The sequence below is a fragment of the Nomascus leucogenys genome, chromosome 17 (genome assembly GCF_006542625.1).
Source record: "Nomascus leucogenys isolate Asia chromosome 17, Asia_NLE_v1, whole genome shotgun sequence".
Taxonomy (NCBI): domain Eukaryota; kingdom Metazoa; phylum Chordata; class Mammalia; order Primates; family Hylobatidae; genus Nomascus; species Nomascus leucogenys.
In genome coordinates this window covers 60746029-60767458 of record NC_044397.1, presented here as the reverse complement: position 1 = coordinate 60767458, position 21430 = coordinate 60746029, and the positions used below count along the sequence as shown (strand labels likewise).

The 21430-nt window shown below is 49.4% G+C and overlaps 1 protein-coding gene across 5 annotated transcripts in view; it reads left to right on the top strand.

Annotated features, from left to right (window-relative positions):
• The window catches only part of OGDH (oxoglutarate dehydrogenase), a 103094-nt gene extending 81938 nt beyond the window's left edge, over positions 1–21156 (top strand). For all 5 annotated transcript variants that reach the window (XM_003268867.4, XM_030797466.1, XM_030797463.1 and 2 more), the window contains 13 exons: positions 6140–6319; positions 6739–6891; positions 8385–8487; positions 8788–8916; positions 9269–9419; positions 9717–9844; positions 9945–10123; positions 10536–10607; positions 12463–12591; positions 13854–13926; positions 19279–19442; positions 19636–19790; positions 19933–21156. In XM_003268867.4, the coding sequence (XP_003268915.1) occupies positions 6140–6319; positions 6739–6891; positions 8385–8487; positions 8788–8916; positions 9269–9419; positions 9717–9844; positions 9945–10123; positions 10536–10607; positions 12463–12591; positions 13854–13926; positions 19279–19442; positions 19636–19790; positions 19933–20053 (1737 nt within the window). In that variant the 3' untranslated portion in view covers positions 20054–21156. The remainder of the gene's footprint in view (positions 1–6139; positions 6320–6738; positions 6892–8384; positions 8488–8787; positions 8917–9268; positions 9420–9716; positions 9845–9944; positions 10124–10535; positions 10608–12462; positions 12592–13853; positions 13927–19278; positions 19443–19635; positions 19791–19932) is intronic.
• The last annotated feature ends 274 nt before the right edge of the window (positions 21157–21430 follow it).

Below are 21430 nucleotides of genomic sequence, written 5' to 3'. Positions count from 1 at the left end.
TGAGTTCAAGTGATCCACCCTCCTCAGCCTCCCAAAGTGCTTGGGATTACAGGTGTGAGTCACCACACCCGCATGCTCAACTTTTTTAAATTGTATTTGTTAATAGCTTTATTAAATATAGTTCACTTATCATGTAATTTACCCCTTTAACAAGTCTGCAATTAAGTGGTTTTTAGTATATTTATAAATAACGTGCAACTATCACAGTTGATTTCAGAGCGTTCATCACCTCAAGGAAAAATCTTGCATCCCTTAGTTATCTTACTGCTACCCCTCCATCCTCCCAAGCCTAAGCAACCACTAATCTACTTTCTGTCTCTATAGATGTATTTATTCTGAAAAGTTCATGTTAATTGAATCATACAATATGTGCCCTATATCAGTTGGCGAACATTTAGATTGTTTCTACTTTTGGGCTATTATAAATAATGCTGCTGTGGGCTGGGCACAGTGGCTCACACCTGTAATCCCAGCACTTTGGGAGGCCGAGGCAGGTGGATCATCTGAGGTCAGGAGTTCGAGAGCAGCCTGGCCACCATGATGAAACCCCATCTCTACTAAAAATACAAAAATTAGCCAGGCGTGGTGGCTTGTGCCTGTAATCCCAGCTACTCTCGAAGCTGCGGCAGGAGAATCGCTTGAACCTGGGAGGCGGAGATTGCGGTGAGCCGAGATTGCACCATTGCACCACAGCCTGGGCAACAGAGCAAGACTCTGTCTCAAAAATTAAAGAAATAAAATAATGCTGCTGTGAACATTTATGTACAAGTGTTTACATATACTTTTTTTTTTTTTTTTTGAGACGGAGTCTCGCTCTGTTGCCCAGGCTGGAGTGCAATGGCACGATCTCGGCTCACTGCAAGCTCCGCCTCCCGGGTTCATGCCATTCTCCTGCCTCAGCCTCCCAAGTAGCTGGGACTACAGGCACCCACCACCACGCCCAGCTAATTTTTTGTATTTTTAGTAGAGACGGGGTTTTACCCTGTTAACCAGGATGGTCTCGATCTCCTGACCTCGTGATCTGCCCGCCTCGGCCTCCAAAAGTGCTGGGATTACAGGTGTGAGCCACTGCGCCAGGCCTTATATATACATTTTTTGTTGTTGTTTGTTTTTTGTGCCACCTACACTCCTCTGTGTGGCCCAGGCTGGAGTGCAAGTGGCATGATCTCAGCTCACCGCAACCTCCGCTTCCCAGGTTCAAACGATTCTAGTGCCTGAACCTCCCAAGTAGCTGGGACTACAGGTGTGTACCACCATGCCCGGCTAATTTTTGCATTTTTAGTAGAGACGGGGTTTCGCCTTGTTGGCCAGGCTGGTCTTGAACTCCTGGCCTCAGGTGATCTACCTAACTCAGCCTCCCAAAGTGCTGTTATTACAGGCATGAGCCACTGTGCCCAGCCTGTGTCTACATATGTTTGAATTCCTTTTTGGGTATATACCTAGGAGTAGAATTGCTAGATCATGTGGTATCTCTGCGTTCAACTTTTTGTGGAAATCTCAGACTGTTTCAAAGTGGCTGTGCCATTTTTATATTCCTGCTGGAAATATATCAAGGTCCTTTTTTTTTTTTTTTTTTTTTTTGAGACAGGGTCTTACTCCGTCACCCACGCTGGAGTGCAGTGGTACAGTCTTAGCTCACTGCAACTTCTGCCTCCCAGGTTCTAGCGATTCTTCTGCCTCAGCCTCCCAAGTAGCTGGGATTACAGGCACGCACCACCACTCCTAGCTAATTTTTTTTTCTTTTTGTTTTTTTTGGTAACGACAGGGTTTTGCCATGTTGCCCAGGCTGGTCTTGAACTCTTGACCTCAAGTTATCCACCCACCTCAGCCTTCCAGAATGTTGGGATTACATGCATGAGCCACCGCACCCCCAGCTAGGATTCCAGTTTTTTCATGTCCTCACCAACTCTTGCTATTGTCTGTTTTATTCTAGCCATCCTAGAAGGTGTGAGGTGATATCTTATTTTGGTTTTAATTTGCATTTCCCTAATGACTAATGATGTGTGTGTCTGTTCATTTGCTTATTGGCTATTTGTATATCTTTGGGGAAATTTCTATTCAGATCCTCTGCCTATTTTTTGACTGGATTGTCTTTTTACTGTTGAGTTGTAAGAGTTCTTTATATATTCTGGATATGAGCCATGTATCCGATGATTTGCAAGTATGGGACAATTTTGGTGTCCTTGGAAGCACAAAAGTTTTATTTTTTATCAAGCATAATTTATCTGTTTTTTCTTTTGTTGCTTGTGATTTTTGGTGTCATATCCAAGAAGGCTTTGCCTAACCCAAGTTCACAAAGTTTTACCTCCTATGCTTTCTTCTGAGTCTTATAGTTTCAGCCCTTACATCTATGATCTGTTTTGAGTTAATTTTTGTGCATGGTGCAAAGAAGGAGTCCTGCTTCATTCTTTTGCACTTGGATACTGTTTTCAAATATAAATGATTGAGTAGCAAAGCATCTAATGGACAGAGTTAGCTCCAGTGGGTGGCTGCAATTACCAAGAAGCAGATTTTAGTTGAATGAAAGGAAGAACTCCCAACAGTGAGACCTGTTCCAACAGGGGAACCGGCTCCTCCAGAAGTTTTGGATTCCTCCTCCTTGGAAGTATAGGCACAGCTAGTGAACAAGTTGTCAGGGTTGAAGTAGATGGGAGGGGTGAGAAGGGCTAGGGGTGAGAGGAGAAACCATTTGGCCCTAGGGTTCCTTTGTCTCCGAGACCAGCTTTTCCTCTTAGCGAGATTTTCCTACTAAAACACTAACTCCCAAAAGTATACTAAGAGAGTACATTGGTGGTATAGTGGTAAGTATACCTGCCTCAAATAATATACTAAGAGGTATTATTAATACACCCATAGTGGAAAAAAGTACAGAGTATATTTGGAGTATACCTCTGTCATATATGTGTATGCACAGCCACTAGTATAGATAACCCTGCCGGTAGAGTGCACCTCCATCACACATGTGTGCACATCCACCCAAGTAGATACTCCTGCTGCTAGAGTGCACCTCCATCATGTGTGCTCCCATCCATATGTGCATGAAGGCACAGAAGCTCGTAACAGTGGTGAACATTGGAGAGGGCAGCTGAGACCTCAACCTTGCAAAATGGGTTTCTTTCTGTGAGGTTCTAGAAGTAAGGCATGTTATGATCACTGACTTCCTGCTGCAGGCCCTTCTTTACATGCTGAAGCCCCAGATGGGCGATGCTGGCTTCAATACCAGCTGAGATTGTTCAGGGCTCTCTTATGTGTCAGGCTCTGGCACATCATTTTTTTTTTTAATGTTCTCATCAGTGTCTGACTATTTCTGATCATTTCTTTAGTCAGTGTGAGAAGGGAGATTATTTAAAAGCCATTAAACATAAATATAGAGTTAGATTTTGCTAATATTTTCTTTATCTCTTTACTGCTTTGACTCATTGCTCATGAGGTAGTGTGGCATCAGGAAGATCTGTAGAAGGAGAGGAAGTAACTTATTAGCTGAGTCTCTTATTTCTTTTAGAACATACTTAGAGTCTACGGCCATACCACCCTGAACGTGCCCGATCTCATCTGATCTTAGAAGCTAAGCAGGGTCGGGCCTGGTTAGTACTTGGATGGGAGAACATACTTAGAAATTCCCCTTCCAGAAATTTCACCTGAGGAAGCTATCTGATGGTAAATATTTTTTCATAAGACTCTTTGTCTGCCAGATGCAATGGCTCAAACCTGTTCCCAATACTTTGGGAGGCCAAGGCAAGAGGATTGCTTGAGCTCAGGAGTTCAAGACCAGCCTGGGCAACAAAGTGAGACCCTGTCTCTACATAAAACAAAACAAAAATTAGCCAGGCGTCGTGGTACACATCTGTAGTCCCAGCTACTGAGGAGGCTGAGGCAGGAGGATTGCTTGAGCCCAGGAGGTCAAGGCTGCAGTGAGCTGTGATCACACCACTATATTCCAGCCTGGGCAACAGAGTGAGACCTTGTCTCAAAAAAAAAAAAGTTTTTGTCAAAACCATATTTGCGCTACCACAAAGTTAGGAAACAAACTTATGTCCAACAGCAGAAGCGTCTTTGCATAAAATTTGGCAAAGCCATTGGAAGGGATATTAAACAACCATTAAAAAGTTTAATATCCTGGGGGAATGGCCGGGCACGGTGGCTGATGCCTGTAATCCCAGAACTTTGGGAGGCCGAGGTGGGCGGATCATGAGGTCAGGAGATTGAGACCATCCTGGCTAACACCATGAAACCCCGTCTCTACTAAAAAAAAATACAAAAAATTAGCCGGGCGTGATGGCGGGCACCTGTAGTGCCAGCTACGCAGGAGGCTGAGGCAGGAGAATCGCATGAACCCGGGAGGTGGAGCTTGCAGTGAGCGGAGGTGCGCCACTGCACTCCAGCCTGAGAGTCAAAACAAGACTCTGTCTCGAGAAAAAAAAAAAAAAAAAAAAAGTTTAATATCCTGGGGAAATGGTCACAGTATGGTAAATGGAAATTGCAGGGTATTAATATGCTGCTAGTAGGAGTGTAAGTACAACAGCTACTCAGGAGAACATTTAGAAAAATTTAAAATGCTCATGGCTGTGGCTCAGTTTTCCCTTTCTAGGATTAGATTGCAAAAAAACTCAGCATTTGAGGGAGAAAATTTGTATAAGGATGTGTACAGCAACATTGTGTTTACCACAAATTGGAAACAAAAGAAATGCCCACCAACAGGAGAATGGATAAATACTCTGGGGTATACTGTGTCTGGTTAAGTTTCAATCGAAAGTAGAGACTAAAGGAAGTATAGCTACATGTTTCAACCTGGATGTATCATAAAAGCAAATGTTAAAAGGCAAACTGCAAAGTTACCAACAAGCCTCAGAAGATAACTATATGCTGTTTACGGATATATGAAATACAAATAGCAACTTGTGGCAGTGTCCGCCTCTGATTTAAGGGTAAGGAGGCCTGCGGGCTTGAGCCTCTGTGACAGAAACATTTTGGTCCACTAACATATGGCGAAACTGTTGAGATTTGTTCGTGTTAGGTGAAGGCGTTAAGGATGAGCAGTGTGGTATTATCATGCTTTGTGTTTGAAATGTAAGATAAAAATTTAAATGCAGATCATAAAATTATGAATATATCATTAAATTTTGGTATATCTAACTGGTAGGGAATGTTATGAAGCCTTTAAATTTTCTTTTCTGGCTGGGTACTGTGGCTCACACCTGTAATCCCAGCATTTTGGGAGGCCAAGGCAGAAGGATCACTTGAGCCCCAAAGTTCAAGACCAGCCCAGGCAACATGGCAAGACCCCATCTCTACAAAAAAAATTTAAAAATTAGCTGGGCCTGGTGGTGCACACCTATAACACCAGCTACACAGAAGGCTGGCATGAGAGGTGAGCTACGATTGCACCACTGCACTCCAGTCTGGTTGACAGAGTATGACTCTCTCTTTAAAAAAAAAAAAAAAAATTCTTGCTAGGCGTGGTGGCTCACTCCTGTAATCCCAGCACTTTGGGAGGCTGAGGCAGGTGGATCACAAGGTCAGGAGTTCAAGACTAGCCTGGCTAACATAGTGAAACCCCATCTCTACTAAAAATACAAAAATTAGCCAGGCATGGTGGCGCGTGAGTGAGGCTTTGTCTGAAAAAAAAAAAAAAAAAAATTCTTAGGCTGGGCACAGTGCCTCACTCCTGTAATAACACTTTGGGAAGCCGAGACAGGAGGATTACTTAGGCCCAGGAGTTTGAGGCCAGCCTGGGCAACATGGTGAGACCCTATCTCTACAAAAAATAAAAAGAATTAATCAAAATAATAGAAATAATAAGATCCCAAATTTAAATATTTATTTATGTATATATGCATACAAAGAAAATAATCTGGAAAGGAAAACATCAGAATATTTGCCCTGTAGCCTATGGAATTATAGGTAACTTAATTTAATTTTTATACTATGTCTTTTAAATTCTCTATGTTAAGTATATATGGATTTTGTTATCAGAATAGGAAAAAACAAAGGAAAAGAGGAAGTGTAAACAGCCATTTTGGGGCACGTACTCAGAGTAGCCAGGTGGCAAGTGCACGCCATGCCCGGCCTCAGCCCCGCCCTCTGGTGCCTGTGCCGGCTGTGCCAGGTGCCCTCTTGCTAGGTTACATGTTCCTTGCAGATCGGCTTCACCACCGACCCTCGGATGGCCCGCTCCTCCCCCTACCCCACCGACGTGGCCCGAGTGGTGAATGCTCCCATTTTCCACGTGAACTCAGATGACCCCGAGGCTGTCATGTACGTGTGCAAAGTGGCGGCCGAGTGGAGGAGCACCTTCCACAAGGACGTGGTCGTCGATTTGGTGAGTGACTCTGGGGACAGCACGTCCTGGGCAGAGCATCTGACCCAGCCCTCTTGCCCTCGGCACCCCTGTGTCCCAAGGAGAGGAGCTTGTCCAGATGAGTCACCTCAGGGCTCTCTGCTGCCAGGCCTCATGCTGGTTCCTTTGAGCTCCAAATAGTTCAGGCCTGTAAGCACCAAGGAATGCTTCCCAGGCAGGAGCTGTGGTGGTGAGGAGGGCCACTCCTCATTGACAGAGCAGCTCTATTGTGTGAAGGAGAGATACACAGAATCCTAATTCTAGAGAAGGTAAACTCCAGGGCAGGCATGAGGAATGAAGAACGTGGCCATCACCTAGGAGAGATGGGGCAGGTGCCCGAACAGCACTTCTTCCCAAGGGGCCAGCCCTTGTCTCTGACATCTTCTCACTGCTCTGAGCAGGTGTGTTACCGGCGCAACGGCCACAATGAGATGGATGAGCCCATGTTCACGCAGCCGCTCATGTACAAGCAGATCCGCAAGCAGAAGCCTGTGTTACAGAAGTACGCCGAGCTGCTGGTGTCGCAGGGTGTGGTCAACCAGCCTGAGTATGAGGTGCGTCCCTGCGGCTCTATCCCAGTGCGCCTTTCCAGGGCCAGGGATGACTAGAAAAGGTGGGCCACAGGGCCAGTTCTCACTTTTGCGAGTTATGAGGATACACGTGAGAGGATGTGAAATATTTACAGCTACAGCATTTCAACGTGTAACTTTTTGGAGAATCTGGGCCACTGAGATGCTTTGTAAAGGAAGTGGGCCTTAAACAGTGTTTTGGGGAAGAGAAGGGGATGTTTTCAGGTTGAGGTAGTAGCGGCCTAGTAGGTTTTCTCAGATTTCACAAATTGTGCATGGTTGAGAGGTAGGTGGTGGATCCAGCTTGGTAAGGGGCCTGTTGTAATCTGAATAGTAAGTGCTTGTTGGTTGTGAGTGGGAAGGCCAAGCAGCTGCCCTAGAGAGGGAGAGGGTGGGTGTGAGGAGCTATATCTGAGCATGGGAACAGGACAGATCCCAGATCAGAACAACCTGATAGCCTGTAGCCTATGCTGGAGACAGAGCTTTGTGGCCCAGACCTTGGGACTGTGCTGGGAACCATGAGAACTGAACTAGTTCTTTTTTTTTTTTTTTTTTTTGAGACGGAGTCTAGCTCTGTCACCCAGGCTGGAGTGCAGTGTCATGATCTCAGCTCACTGCAACCTCCACCTCCTTAGTTCAAGCAGTTTTCATGTCTCAGCGCCCCAAGTACCTGGGATTACAGGTGCGAGCCACCACGCCTAGCTAATTTTTGTGTTTTTAGTAGAAACCAGGTTTCCCCATGTTGGCCAGGCTGGTCTCGAACTCCTGACCTCAAGTGATCCGCCTGTCTTGGCCTCCCAAAGTGCTGGGATTATAGGCATGAGCCACTGTGCCTGGCCTGGACCAGTTCTTAAGAAAAAATGTGGTGGGCTGGGCGTGGTGGCTCACGCCTGTAATTGCAGCACTTTGGGAGACTGAGGCAGGTGGATCACAAGGTCAAGAGATCGAGACCATCCTGGCCAACATGGTGAAACCCCATCTTTACTAAAAATACAAAAATTAGCTGGGCATGATGGCACACGCTTGTAGTCCCAGCTACTCAGGTGGCTGAGGCAGGAGAATCGCTTGAACCCGGGAGGCGGAAGTTGCAGGGAGGTAAGATCGTGCCATTGCACTGCAGCCTGGTGACAGAGCAAGACTCCGTCTCAAGAAAAAAAAAAAAAAAAAAAAGTGGTGAAGGGTTAGGGATTCAAACTCTGAGCAGAATCTCTACCCAGCAAATGTGAGGAAGAAACTTTTGGGAGTGAAAAGAATAAAATCTTAGAAAGGTGTTATGCCTGTTGAGAAGGAGCAGGCCCAGAGGCTGAGATATTTCGCATCCACGAAGTGTGGGAATATGGGTGGGGGCATGCATGGAAGTTGTGCCAGGGGTATGGTTGGGCTTGCGTGGTGGCCGTCAGAAAGTGTGGGGGTATGGGTGGGCGTGTGCAGTAGTCATGCCCTCTGCCAGTCAGGCTGTGTTGTGCCCAACCCTCCAGGAGGAAATTTCCAAGTATGATAAGATCTGTGAGGAAGCTTTTGCCAGATCTAAAGATGAGAAGATCTTGCACATTAAGCACTGGCTGGACTCTCCCTGGCCTGGTGAGTGAAGAAACAGTGCCACAAATAAGCTCTTTTGAGGATCTGATGTAACGAGGCATCCTCTTCCCAGAAAAAAATTCATGCTTTCCCCTTTGTACCCACAATGCACAGTTGTGTGCACCATTTCAGCAAAGCCCCCTGCAGACCCTGGACCCAGACCCCTGCACTAATGTTTTCTGGGGAACACAGTGTGAGCTTCATTGTCTCTCACCCTGCTTCTCTCCAAAATCACGTCTGCCATGGTGTGGTCCCTGGAAAAGTAGAGCAGATGTCATGCCTCAGCTGTTCTTCCTCTCCTAGGCTTCTTCACCCTGGACGGGCAGCCCAGGAGCATGTCCTGCCCCTCCACGGGTCTGACGGAGGATATTCTGACACACATCGGGAATGTGGCTAGTTCTGTGCCTGTGGAAAACTTTACTATTCATGGAGGTAACACGCTCTGTGCTGACCTGTGGAAATGTTGGGGCCCAGGCCAGGGGCGACGACTGTCTAGGACTGTGTCCTTGGCCCCCATCATGTGTCCTACAGAGACTCCCTTCCTGCCCTACTCAAGGCCTCTGGGGTGGTTGGATGGAGCCACCTCTCCCACTCCCTGCCCTTAGCACGATCCTACACTTCCTCAGTGGTAAAGGAGAGACTGAGGTCACAGCTTTTCCAGCAAGTCAGGAACCCAGAAACTACGAGTAAAGAAGGCTCCGCTCTTGCCATGGGCACGCTGAGAAGCAAGGCAGGCATGTGCAGGCAGGGCCTGCAGCAGCTGGTGAGAGCTGTGTCTCTGCAGGGCTGAGCCGGATCTTGAAGACTCGTGGGGAAATGGTGAAGAACCGGACTGTGGACTGGGCTCTGGCGGAGTACATGGCATTTGGCTCACTCCTGAAGGAGGGCATCCACATCCGGCTGAGCGGCCAGGACGTGGAGCGGGGCACATTCAGGTAACGTTCTGGGCAGTTTCATTTGCCCTCCAAAGAGTAGAAGATGGAAAGGGAGGGGTTCTGGTGTTTCTTTTCCGGAAGACAGTTACTGAGTCCCATTGCTGTCAGGCTGAAAACCTCTGTCCCTCATTTGCTGTGGGTGCTTCTGTTAAGACCTGGGTGGGGCTGACCCTGCAGCTGCCTGGCCAGAAGTCCAGGTCACAGAGCATGGCATCTGCTGGTGCTTCGTGCGGGTCCCCAGCATATTTGCTTGTCAAGTCAGAGCTCCTAATTATTACCTCTGTTGTCCTGTCTCAGCCACCGCCACCATGTGCTCCACGACCAGAACGTGGACAAGAGAACCTGCATCCCCATGAACCATCTCTGGCCCAATCAGGCCCCCTATACTGTGTGCAACAGCTCACTGTCTGAGTACGGCGTGCTGGGTGAGTGCCTGGAGCCACACCACCTCTCACCCACCCACCCCCGCTGGGCCTACTGGCTGGTGTCCTGGACATGGTTTTCTCCTTCCTTTGTCCCTTGTAGGCTTTGAGCTGGGCTTCGCCATGGCCAGTCCTAATGCCCTGGTCCTCTGGGAAGCCCAATTTGGTGACTTCCATAACACGGCCCAGTGCATCATCGACCAGTTCATCTGCCCGGGACAAGCCAAGTGGGTGCGGCAGAATGGCATCGTGTTGCTGCTGCCCCATGGCATGGAGGGCATGGTGAGCCTCTGGCCCTTCCCTGCCAGACCCAGGACTTGGGAAGGGCCTGTGTAGGACCCTGACCCCAAAGACTGGCGTGAGAGCCAGCGGCTCACACCAGCCTCCTAAGGGCTCTGCTGGTGCTTCCTGTCCATCTCAGATGGGATGTCACTTCAGAAAGCCAGAGTAGCCCATCTGGATGTGGCTAGCATGCCCCGTCCTTCCTGGTGCAGACTCCCTAGATGCACAGGCGTCCAAGTGTGGAAATGATGAGCCGAGTGCTTTGCTGGTGGGAGGGGGAAGGAACTGAACCCTGCCATCAAGTAAAAAGATAACCAGAAATGAGCTAGTTGGTTAAGGAGGAGGAACAGCAGATGCGGCAGATGTCAGTACGCAAGAGCTCCTAAACTGTAACTTACGTGTCTGGTTCCAGGGTCCAGAACATTCCTCCGCCCGCCCAGAGCGGTTCCTGCAGATGTGCAACGATGACCCAGACGTCCTGCCAGTGAGTAACACAGGCCCTGTCAGCCCAGCCATTCTCGGGGTGTCTGGTGGGAAACCTGGGGAAGAACAATCTATCTGGTCATCCTGAAGTGGCAGATCGTGCCTCTGTCCCTTTGTCCATCCTGGGGAGCTCACGTGAGTGGACAGGTGTGGCCCCATGCCTCTGGGCGCCCTGGGATGAGAGACTTCCTCCGAGCACAGAGGAAGGTGCAGGGACTGCCTCCATTGGCTTCCTGTTGTTGCTGCAAGCACAGAAACGCCATGTGAGCTCCTCAGCAAGGGCTCCTGCGGGATGCTTCCAGACCCTGATTCAGGTACGCACTTCAGAGGAGAGAACTTTGGGGTGATTCCAGTGAAACTTTAAGAACTCAAAGAACCAGGCTGGGCAACATGGTGAGACCCTGTCTCTACAGAAATTTTAAAAATTAGCTGGGCGTGATGGTGCACACCTGCAGTCCCAGCTACTTGGGAGGCTGAGGTGGGAGGATTGCTTGAGCTTGGGAGGTCAAGGCTGCAATGAGCCAAGATCGTGCCACTGCACTCCAGCCTGGGTGACAGAGCAATACCCTGTCTTAAAAAAAAAAAAAAGAACTGTGCCGGGTGTGGTGGCTCACGCCTGAAATCCCAGCACTTTGGGAGGCCCAGGCAGGCGGATCATGAGGTCAGGAGTTTGAGACCGGCCTGGCCAATATAGTGAAACCCTGTCTTTACTAAAAATACAAAAATTAGCTGGGCATGGTGGCGCCCACCTGTAATCCCAGCTACTCTGAGGCTGAGGCAGGAGAATTGCTTGAACCCAGGAAGCAGAGGTTGCAGTGAACCAAGATCGTGCCACTGCACTCCAGCCTGGGCAGCTCCGTCTCACAAAAAAAGCAGAACTGGCCAGGCACAGTGGCTCACACCTGTAAGCCCAGCACTTTGGGAGGCCGAGGCAGGTGGATCACGAGGCCAAGAGTTCAAGACCAGCCTGGCCTATAATATAGTGAAACCCTGTCTCTACTAAAAATACAAAAATTATTCAGGCGTGTGGCAGGCACCTGTAGTCCCAACTACTCAGGAGGCTGAGGCAGAGAATCGCTTGAACCCGGGAGGTGGAGGTTGCAGTGAGCCAAGATTGTGCCACTGCACTCCAGCCTAGGTGACAGAGGGAGACTCTGTCTCAAAAAAAAAAAAAAAGAACTCAAAGAAAATCATTAGGAGTCAGTGTCTAAGGAAAATTGGTTTTAGGTAGAACTTGTGTCTCTTAAAGTGGTATCTGTTTCATGCTGGGCAATAGCTTTCAGAGAAATAGTATGGATTGAGTGGGACTGAGGCTCTTCTCCAGGGTATGAGGCTGGCCGAAGGAGCTTGCTGGACTCACTTGTTAGTGTCAGCTTATGTCTCCTGGTGAGTCAGTGTGTTAGGCCATTCTTATGTTGCTATAAAGAAAAACCTGAGACTGGGTAATTTATAAAGAAAAGTTTAATTGGCTGTAGGCTGTACAGGAAGCATGATGCTGGCATCTGCTCAGCTTCTGGGGAGGCCTCGGGAAGCTTACAATCATGACAGAAGATGAAGTGGGAGAGCAGGCATGTCACATGGCCAGAGCAGGAGCAAGAGAGTGGGAGAGAGGCGCCACACGCTTTCAACAACCAGATCTCGTTGTGAACTCAGAGTTCACTCATCACCAAGGGGATGGCCCAAGCTCTAATCCTAACACCTCCCACCAGGCCCCACCTCCAGTAATGGGAGATTACAATTCAACATGAGATTTGGGCAGGGACAAATATCCAAACTAGATCACCTGAGGGCCCCCAGATGCCCCAGAAGACTCAGTGCTGCGTCCTGGCCTCTGGCCATTTCCTTCCTTGCTGCAGGACCTTAAAGAAGCCAACTTCGACATCAATCAGCTGTATGACTGCAATTGGGTTGTTGTCAACTGCTCCACCCCTGGCAACTTCTTCCACGTGCTACGACGCCAGATCCTGCTGCCCTTCCGGAAGCCGGTCAGTGACAGGGCCTCCCTTGCTCAAACGAGGCCTGGCCCTGCCCTGTTGGTACAGGGAAGGGCTCCTCAGAGAGCCTCTTGCTTGGGGTTAGCTAGGTGGGCACCTGCAGGGGCAGTGTGGGCAGGACATGGTGTCGGGGAGCCTGGCCCCTCCTCCTCACTGCTGCTATGAGGGGACTGCCTGTTCCGTGTGTCCTCTTCCCCAACTGGGCCCCTGCATACTGCTGAGCACCACATGCAGAGCAATCACATAGGCTGCAGGCCCCAGCCCGGTGGGGAGGACAGATGTTTGAACAGGTGGTCATAGGGGGTGTGCTGAGCTTTAGAAGAGAGGTGAGCCCTGGCAGAGGCCAAGGGAGTGCAGGGTCCCCAGGGAGCAGCTCCTGAGCTGGGTGTTGAAGGGTGAGTAGAAGTTGAGTGGAGGGATACATTGGAGAAGTGATTCATAAGAAGGAAGGTGGCCGGGCGCGGTAGCTCACGCCTGTAATCCCAGCACTTTGTGAGGCCGAGGCAGGTGGATCATGAGGTCAGGAGATTGAGACCATCCTGGCTAACAGAGTGAAACCCCGTCTCTACTAAAAAAAAATACAAAAAGAATTAGCTGGGCATGACGGCGGGCACTTGCAGTCCCAGCTACTCAGGAGGCCGAGGCAGGAGAATGGAGAACCCGGGAGGCGGAGCTGGCAGTGAGCCGAGATTGCACCACTGCACTCCAGCCTGGGCGACAGAACGAGACTCTGTCTCAAAAAAAAAAAAGGAAGGAGTGTGGGGGACAGCGAGGGAGTGCCCTGCTGCCCTGGGATGCCGCAGGGGTGGGAGTATGGGGCGGAGGCTTGCAGCTCGGAGTGTCCCCAGCAGTCCAAGGGCCCACAGGGCAGGACAGCCCTGGTGCTTCTTGGTGCTGGGCCATGTCACAGCCTTACGTGGGCTTTGGGTGCATTTGCTCTGCGACTGCCAAGGAGAGGGTCAGAGCTCTTTCCTAGGTACAGAGAAGCAGGGAGGGGAGTATTGGGAGTCCGAGCAGGCTGGGATGGGCCCTGCCAGGAGTGGATACCCAGCTAGGGGAGGTGAACAGCAGGGAAATTGGTCATCTTTCCTTTTCCCTCCTTCTCTGCCTCTTCTGACCTGAGGCTCCTGTTGAGTGGGAGGGCAGGTGTGTTTCATGGCCTGAAGGTCAAGGCTTGGGTAGCCTTGCTTTTGACCTTCCTTCTGGAATCTTCAGAATCTGATCCTTCACGAGCCTATTGTTCTGTATTTCAGTTAATTATCTTCACCCCCAAATCCCTGTTGCGCCACCCCGAGGCCAGATCCAGCTTTGATGAGATGCTTCCAGGTGGGTGTGAGGGAGATGGGCATTTCCTTGGGGGAAGCTATGTTTGGGGCTTCTTTGCTGCTGCTCTTTTACAGCTGGTGGGGCTGACATTTGTGATTCTCACTGGCTCTTGCCAGATTTTTGGTTGTAAAGACCCATGATACATGGCTGGGCGCAGTGGCTCACGCCTGTAATCCCAGCACTTTGGGAGGCCGAGGCGGGCAGATCATCTGAGGTCAGGAGTTCGAGGGCAGATCACCTGAGGTCGAGAGTTCGAGACTAGCCTGACCAACATGGAGAAACCCCATCTCCACTAAAAATACAAAATTGGCTGGGCGTAGTGCCACATGTCTGTAATCCCAGCTACTCAGGAGGCTGAGGCAGGAGAATTGCCTGAACCCAGGAGGTGGAGGTTGCGGTAAGCTGCAATCATGCCATTGCACTCCAGCCTGGGCAATAAGAGCAAAACTCCGGCACAAAAAAAAAAAAAAAAAAGACCCATGATACCAGATGAGGAAGGTCACAGCTTACAAATTCAAGTTGGTCAAATGACATGTCTTAACATGCAGCCCAGGAGCTGTTGCCTCTCACCTGCAAATGCCCCCAAGGACTCCACTAGAGGCAATTAAGTATGTCCAAGATTGAGGGTTAGTGCCGCTGCCTGCGGCCTCCTTCAGCAGGTGAGTGGCAGCTCACCACTGGCTCGGAGGCCCGGCCCCAAAGCAAGCCCTTCGGGACAGAGAAAAAAACACTGGACGGCAGTTCCTGCCAAGTCACATGCCAGCTGCACTTGTGTGAAGGGAGACCCATAACATTGAGATTTCTATAGGGACAGTGGAGTGCAGGATGCTAACACAGCTTTTACCACCCACCAGGGGTCACCAGGCCAGGAAGCCTGCATCCCACCAGTCACCAAACCCCCTTTAGTCTTCAATCAAGGCAAGCCCCTTGTTTTTTGGGGTTTTTTTTTCCAATCTTTTTTTATTTTTTATTTTTATTTATTTATTTATTTATTTTTGAGACAGAGTCTCACTCTGTTGCTCAGGCTGGAGTGTGGTGGCACAATCTCGACTCACTGCAAGCTCTGCCTCCCGGGTTCACGCCATTCTCCCGTCTCAGCCTCCCAAGTAGCTGGGACTACAGGCGCCCGCCACCACGCCCAGCTAATTTTGTTTTTGTATTTTTAGTAGAGACGGGGTTTCACCATGTTAGCCAAGATGGTCTCAATCTCCTGACCTCATGATCCACCCATCTTGGCCTCCCAAAGTGCTTAGGATTACAGGCATGAGCCACCATGCCCAGCCCCCAATCTTTTTTTATTATGGTAAAATACACAACATAAAATTTACCATTTTGACCATTTTTAAGTATCCAGTTCAATGTGTTACTGCCTCTATAAATTTGACTGACTACTCTATGGAACTCATAAGTGAAATCATACAGTCTTTGTCCCTTGCGACTGGCTTGTTTCATTTAGCATAATGTCTGCAAGGTCCATCCATGTTGTGTAGCATGTGTCAGAATTTCTTTTTTTTTAAGACTGAATAGCCAGGCATGGTGGCTCATGCCTATAATCCCAGCACTTTGGGAGTTCAAGGCAGGTGGATCACTTGAGGTCACAAGTTTTGAGACCAGCCTGGCCAGCAGGGTGAAACCCCGTCTCTATTAAAAATAAAAAAAATTAGCAGGGTGTGTTGGTGCATGCCCCGCTACTCTGGAGGCTAAGGCAGGAGAATTGCTTGAACCCGGGAGGCGGAGGTTGCAGTGAGTCGAGATTGCACCACTGCACTCCAGCCTGGGCAACAGAGTAGGACTCTATCTCAAAACAAAACAAAAAAAAGACTGAATAGGCCGGTCCCAGTGGCTCACACCTGTAATCTCAGCACTTTGGGAGGCTGAGGCAGGTGATGAATTTGAGACCAGCCTGACCAATATGATGAAACCCCATCTCTACGGAAAATACAAAAATTAGCTGGGCATGGTGGCGCGCACCTGTAATCCCAGCTACTCAGGATGCTGAGGCAGGAGAATTGCTTGAACCTGGAAGGCAGAGGTTGCAGTGAGCCAAGATTGTGCCACTGCATTCCAGCCTGGATGACAGACAGAGACTCCGTCTCAAAAAAATTAATAAACTAGCAGGGAGTGATGGTGCATGCCTGTAATCCCAGCTACTCGGGAGGCTGAGGCAGGAGAATCACTTGAACACGGGAGGCAGAGGTTGTGGTGAGCCGAGATCGCGCCATTGCACTCCAGCCTGGGCAACAAGAGTGAAACTCTGTCTCAAAAAAAAAAAAAAAAAAAGACTGAATAATACTCCATTATATGTGTATGCCACATTTTGCTCATCCATTCATCTGTCGATGGACACTTGGGTTGCTTCCATGTTTCAGCTATTGTGATTAGAGGAGCTGCTATGAACATTGGTGTACAAATATTTCTTTGAGTCCCTGCTTTCAATTCTTTTGAATATGTACTCAGAAGTGGAATTGCTGGACCATATGGTAATTCTATTTTTAGTTTTTTGAGGAACTGCCAAACTTTCCACAGTGGCTGCATTTTACATCCCACCAACAGTATATGAGGATCCCACCATCTCTACATCCTCATCAGCACCTACTATTTTCTGTTTTTTTTCATAGTAGCCATCTTAATGGGTGTGAGATGATATTTCATTGTGGCTTTGATGTATATTTCTGTAATAATTAAGTGATGTTGAGCATCTTTTCATATGCTTATTGGCCACTTGTATATCTTCCTTGGAGAACTGTCTATTAAAATCCTTTTTTTTTTTTAATTTAATTTTTTTTAAGAGGCAGGATCTCACTATGTTGCCCAGGCTAGTCTTGAACTCCTGGGCTCAAGGAATCCTCCTACTTTGGCCTCAAAGTATTGAGATTACAGGCGTGAGCCATGGCACCCAGCCTATTCAAATTATTTGCCCATTTTTGAATCTGGTTGCTTGTTTTTGACTCTTAAGAGTTCTCTGTGTATTCTAGATATTAATTCCTTATCAGAAATATAATTTGCAAATATTTTCTCCCGTTCTATGGGTTGCTCTTTTATTCTGCTGTTAGTATCTGGTTTTGGTTTTGGTTTTGGGTTTTGTTTTGTTTTTTTGTTTTTTTTTCCGACATAGAGTCTTACTCTGTTACCCAGGCTGGAATGCATTGGTGCAATCTCAGCTCACTGCAACCTCTGCCTCCTGGATTCAAGCGATTCTCCTGCCTCAGCTTCCCAAGTAGCTGGGATTACAGGTGCACGCCACTATGCCTAGCTAATTTTTGTATTTTTAGTATAGACAGGGTTCCACCATGTTGGCCAGGCTGGTCTTGAACTCCTGACCTCAGGTGATCTGCCCACCACAGCCTCCCAAAGTGCTGAGATTACAGGCGTGAGCCACCACACCTGGCCTGTTGTTAGTATCTTTTGATGTACAAAAGTTTTTAATTTTCATGAAGTCAGATTTGTCTATTTTTTCTTCAGTTGCCTGTGACTTTGGTGTCATATCTAAGAAATCATTACCAAATTCAGTGTTGTGAAACTTGCCTTATGTTTTCTTCTGAGTTTGACAGTTTTTGCTCTTACGTTTAGATCTTTGACCCACTTTGAGCTAATTTTTTTGTTTTGTTTTTTATTTTTTGTTTGTGTTTTTTTGAGACAGAGTCTCACTCTGTCGTCCAGGCTGATGCAATCATAGCTCACTGCAGCCTCAATTCTTGGGCTCAAGTGATCCTCCTACTTCGGCCTCCCAGAGTACTGGGATTACATGTGTGAGCCACTGTGCCCAGACTTTTATTCTTTTTGTATCATAAATGGAATTGTTGGCCTAATTTCCTTTTCTTATTGTTCATTGTTAGTGTATAGAAACACAACTGGTTTTGGTTACGTGTATATGATGCGTAGTGCTTAAGTCAGGGTATTAGGGTGTCCATCACCCAAGTACGATACATGTTTGTTAACTTTACTCCTTTATCAAACGTTGAACTTAATTCCGTCTATCTAACTATATGTTTGTACCATTCAACCCAGTTTTCTATATTTTTTTGAGATAGATTCTTACCCTGTCATCCAGGTTGGAGTGCAGAGGCGTGGTCATCATGGCTCACTGTAACCTCTGCCTCCCAGGCTAGAGTGATTCTCTCACCAAAGCCTCCCAAGTAGCTGGGAACACAAGGTGTGCACCACCGTGCCTGGCTAATTTTTGTACTTTTGCAGAGACGGAGTATCACCATGTTGCCCAGGCTGGTCTCGAACTCCTGAGCTCAAGGGATCCTCCTGCCTCAGCCTCCCAAAGTGCTGGCCAACCCACTGTTCTCTATCTGAATATTTTCTCTTATTGTGTTGAAAGTTTTTATATTTGTAAAATCCTGAGCAGCAGAAATGGAATAAACATGGGATTTTTTTTATATAATTTTTTTATAATTTTTTTTTTTTTTTTTTGAGATGGAGTTTCGCTCTTGTTGCCCAGGCTGGAGTGCAATGGTGCATTCTTGGCTCACCACAACCTCTGCCTCCCGGGTTCAAGCAATTCTCCTGCCTCAGCCCCCCGAGTAGCTGGGATTACAGGCATGCGCCGCCATGCCTGGCTAATTTTGTATTTCTAGTAAAGACAGGGTTTCACCATGTTGGTCAGTCTGGTCTCGAACTCCTGACCTCAGGTGATCCGCCTGCCTCAGCCTCCCAAAATGCTGGGATTTACAGGCGTGAGCCACCGCGCCCAGCTGGGATTTTTTTTTTTTTTTTTTTTTTTTTGGAGATGGAGTCTTGCTCTGTTGCCCAGACTATAGTGCATGATCTTGGCTCACTGCAACCTCTGTCTCCCAGGCCCAACTGATTCTTCCGCCTCAGCCTCCCGAGTAGCTGGGACCACAGGCGCATACCACCACACCTGGCTAATTTTTTGTATTTTTTTAGTAGAGATGGGGTTTCACCATGTTGCCCAGGCTGGTCTCGAACTCCTGAACTGAGGCAATCCGCCCGCCTCGGCTTCCCAAAGTGCTAGGATTGCAGGCATGAGCCACCGCACCTGGCCGGGATGTTTTAATATACTCTTGTCCCCGAAGTCTGAGCCAAGCTGTTTTGAAGGCTAGCCTGGTGTTACTTGATACCCAGAGCTGGCCATGTCTGTTGTGTATTTGTTACACATAACGTGCTTTTCAAAGTGCACCTGGTCAGAGCAAATACAGGGCATCAGAGGCTGGTGAAGGGGAAGCATCTCTAACCCTTGAAAGCTGCATGTCCTGGCAGCAGTCCCTGGCACAGCCCTGGCTCCAGGAGCCCTCTGCTCACACACAGCAGAAGTGAGATGGGCCCAGGAGAGCTCTCAGCCACATCTCTGAGAGAACCAGCCTAGCCATGGGAACTCTCTTGTAGGAACACACTTCCAGCGGGTGATCCCAGAAGATGGCCCTGCAGCTCAGAACCCAGAGAGTGTCAAAAGGCTTCTCTTCTGCACTGGCAAAGTGTATTATGACCTCACCCGGGAGCGCAAAGCACGCGACATGGTGGGGCAGGTGGCCATCACAAGGATTGAGCAGGTGAGGGCAGATGGTGCCATCAGGGTGTCCCCCCAGCAGGGGTCAGGGCTCTGGTGCCTTCACAGAACAGCCTTGCCTGGGGTGTGGCCCTCAGGTTCCTGACCTTCCCTGCTCGGAACACCAGTTTCCCTTTGCTGGATCTTGCCTGCCCTCTGAGTTTCCTCTTTTTGATCTGACCCCTGCTGTCTCCTAGCTGTCGCCATTCCCCTTTGACCTCCTGCTGAAGGAGGTGCAGAAGTACCCCAGTGCTGAGCTGGCCTGGTGCCAGGAGGAGCACAAGAACCAAGGCTACTATGACTACGTGAAGCCAAGACTTCGGACCACCATCAGCCGTGCCAAGCCCGTCTGGTAAGGCCTCAGTTCCTGCCAGGAAGGCTGTGGGACCCTCCCCTCAGGCCAGTAGGCAGTTAGCCAGGCACATGCAGCAGAGAGATGGGCTGGACCAACTCAGTGGCCCCTGCCCTCACTGCCCCCTCCCTCTGTCTCTTAGGTATGCCGGCCGGGACCCAGCGGCTGCTCCAGCCACCGGCAACAAGAAGACCCACCTGACGGAGCTGCAGCGCCTCCTGGACACGGCCTTCGACCTGGACGTCTTCAAGAACTTCTCGTAGATGCTGCCTAGGGTTGCTTGGGCCACTGCTCTCTCCACACCCATGACTGCCCCTTGCTTCTCGACTAAAGAATAGTGCCTCAGCACTGCCCACACCACCGCCCTCCTCGCTGTGCCACCACCCCTCCCTCTGCTCTCGTAGGAGTTAGGCTGTCGTCCCCCTCCAGTGCTTGGCTGTCCCACAGGCCACACGCTGCCCAGGCTCTGCTGACTTCTGAGCAGTTTTCCAGGAGGCCCCGGGGGAGCAGGAGGAGGAAAGGTAGCCCCCGAGGGATGTCCTTGGGGAGGGGTCAGCTCTGGCCACAGCCCTCCCCACCAGTCTCACCCACTAGGGTAGGGACTGGGCCTTGTGTGGCTTCCTAGTGTGCTGGCAACCCCTGTCACCCAGCAACACACAGGCTCCTGTATTTGAGACTAGGATAGCTTCATCTTGAGCCTGAGCCTTAGAATCTGTAGAGGAGCCTGGAGTCGGATCTAGCCATGGCTAGATCCTCCCAGAGGTTTCTAGGGTGGGCCCCAGCTGTGGCGTGAACTGAGGATGACCCGGGGCAGCTGGCAGGAGAGAGCCTTGGCCTGACCTGGCACAGAAAGGGCAGCTTCGGTCTCTGCAGTGTCCATTATCTGCTGTTCCTTCGAGGGTTCCAGGCTGTGTGTAGGGCCCAAGCATGCCCCACCCACCCTGCCTGGGCCCAGGCAGCACCTGGAGCCCACAGAGTCTGTGTGTAGCCAGGAAGCCCTGCTCAGGTCACCACCGCCGGGGCACTGGCTGCTCTGTCTTGGTCCTGTTAACCCTCCACCTCCACCCACCTCCTCCCTTGGCCTCCCTCCCCACCCCAACCACTCTTTCTTTCTCCTTTAACCCAATGGAGACTTTCTGATGCATCATTTTCTTTGCTGTGCCAAAGCAGGTCAGAAGAGGGAGAGGAGGGGCTGGGGGTAAGGGGCCAGGCCATGGCCAAGGGGCCAGCTGCCCCTCATTTATCACTCTGACCTTCACAGGGACAGATCTGATTTATTTATTTTGGTTAAAAAAAAAAAAAAAAAAGGAACAGAAACAACTTTGCATTGCATTGGCTTGACCCATAAACTAAGTTATATCCGTGGGCGCGTCTGCTGTGTCTGTCTGTTCTGCCTTCTCCCCTGAGGGGATGGGGCTGGGCCAGGCCCCTCCTAACCCGCCTGGGAAGCAGCCCTCTCCTCATTGGACAGGGGGAGTGATGACCACCACCTGCAGGCCCTCGCAGGCAAAGCCATCTTTGTGAATGCGGCAGAGGTGGCCTGGGCTGCCGGGCTGTTTGGGTGCAGTCCTGTTTCTGAGCTTTCCCTGCTCTGGGTTCTTCCCCTGGCTCCACCTTGAAAAAGTACTGTGCACTCTGTG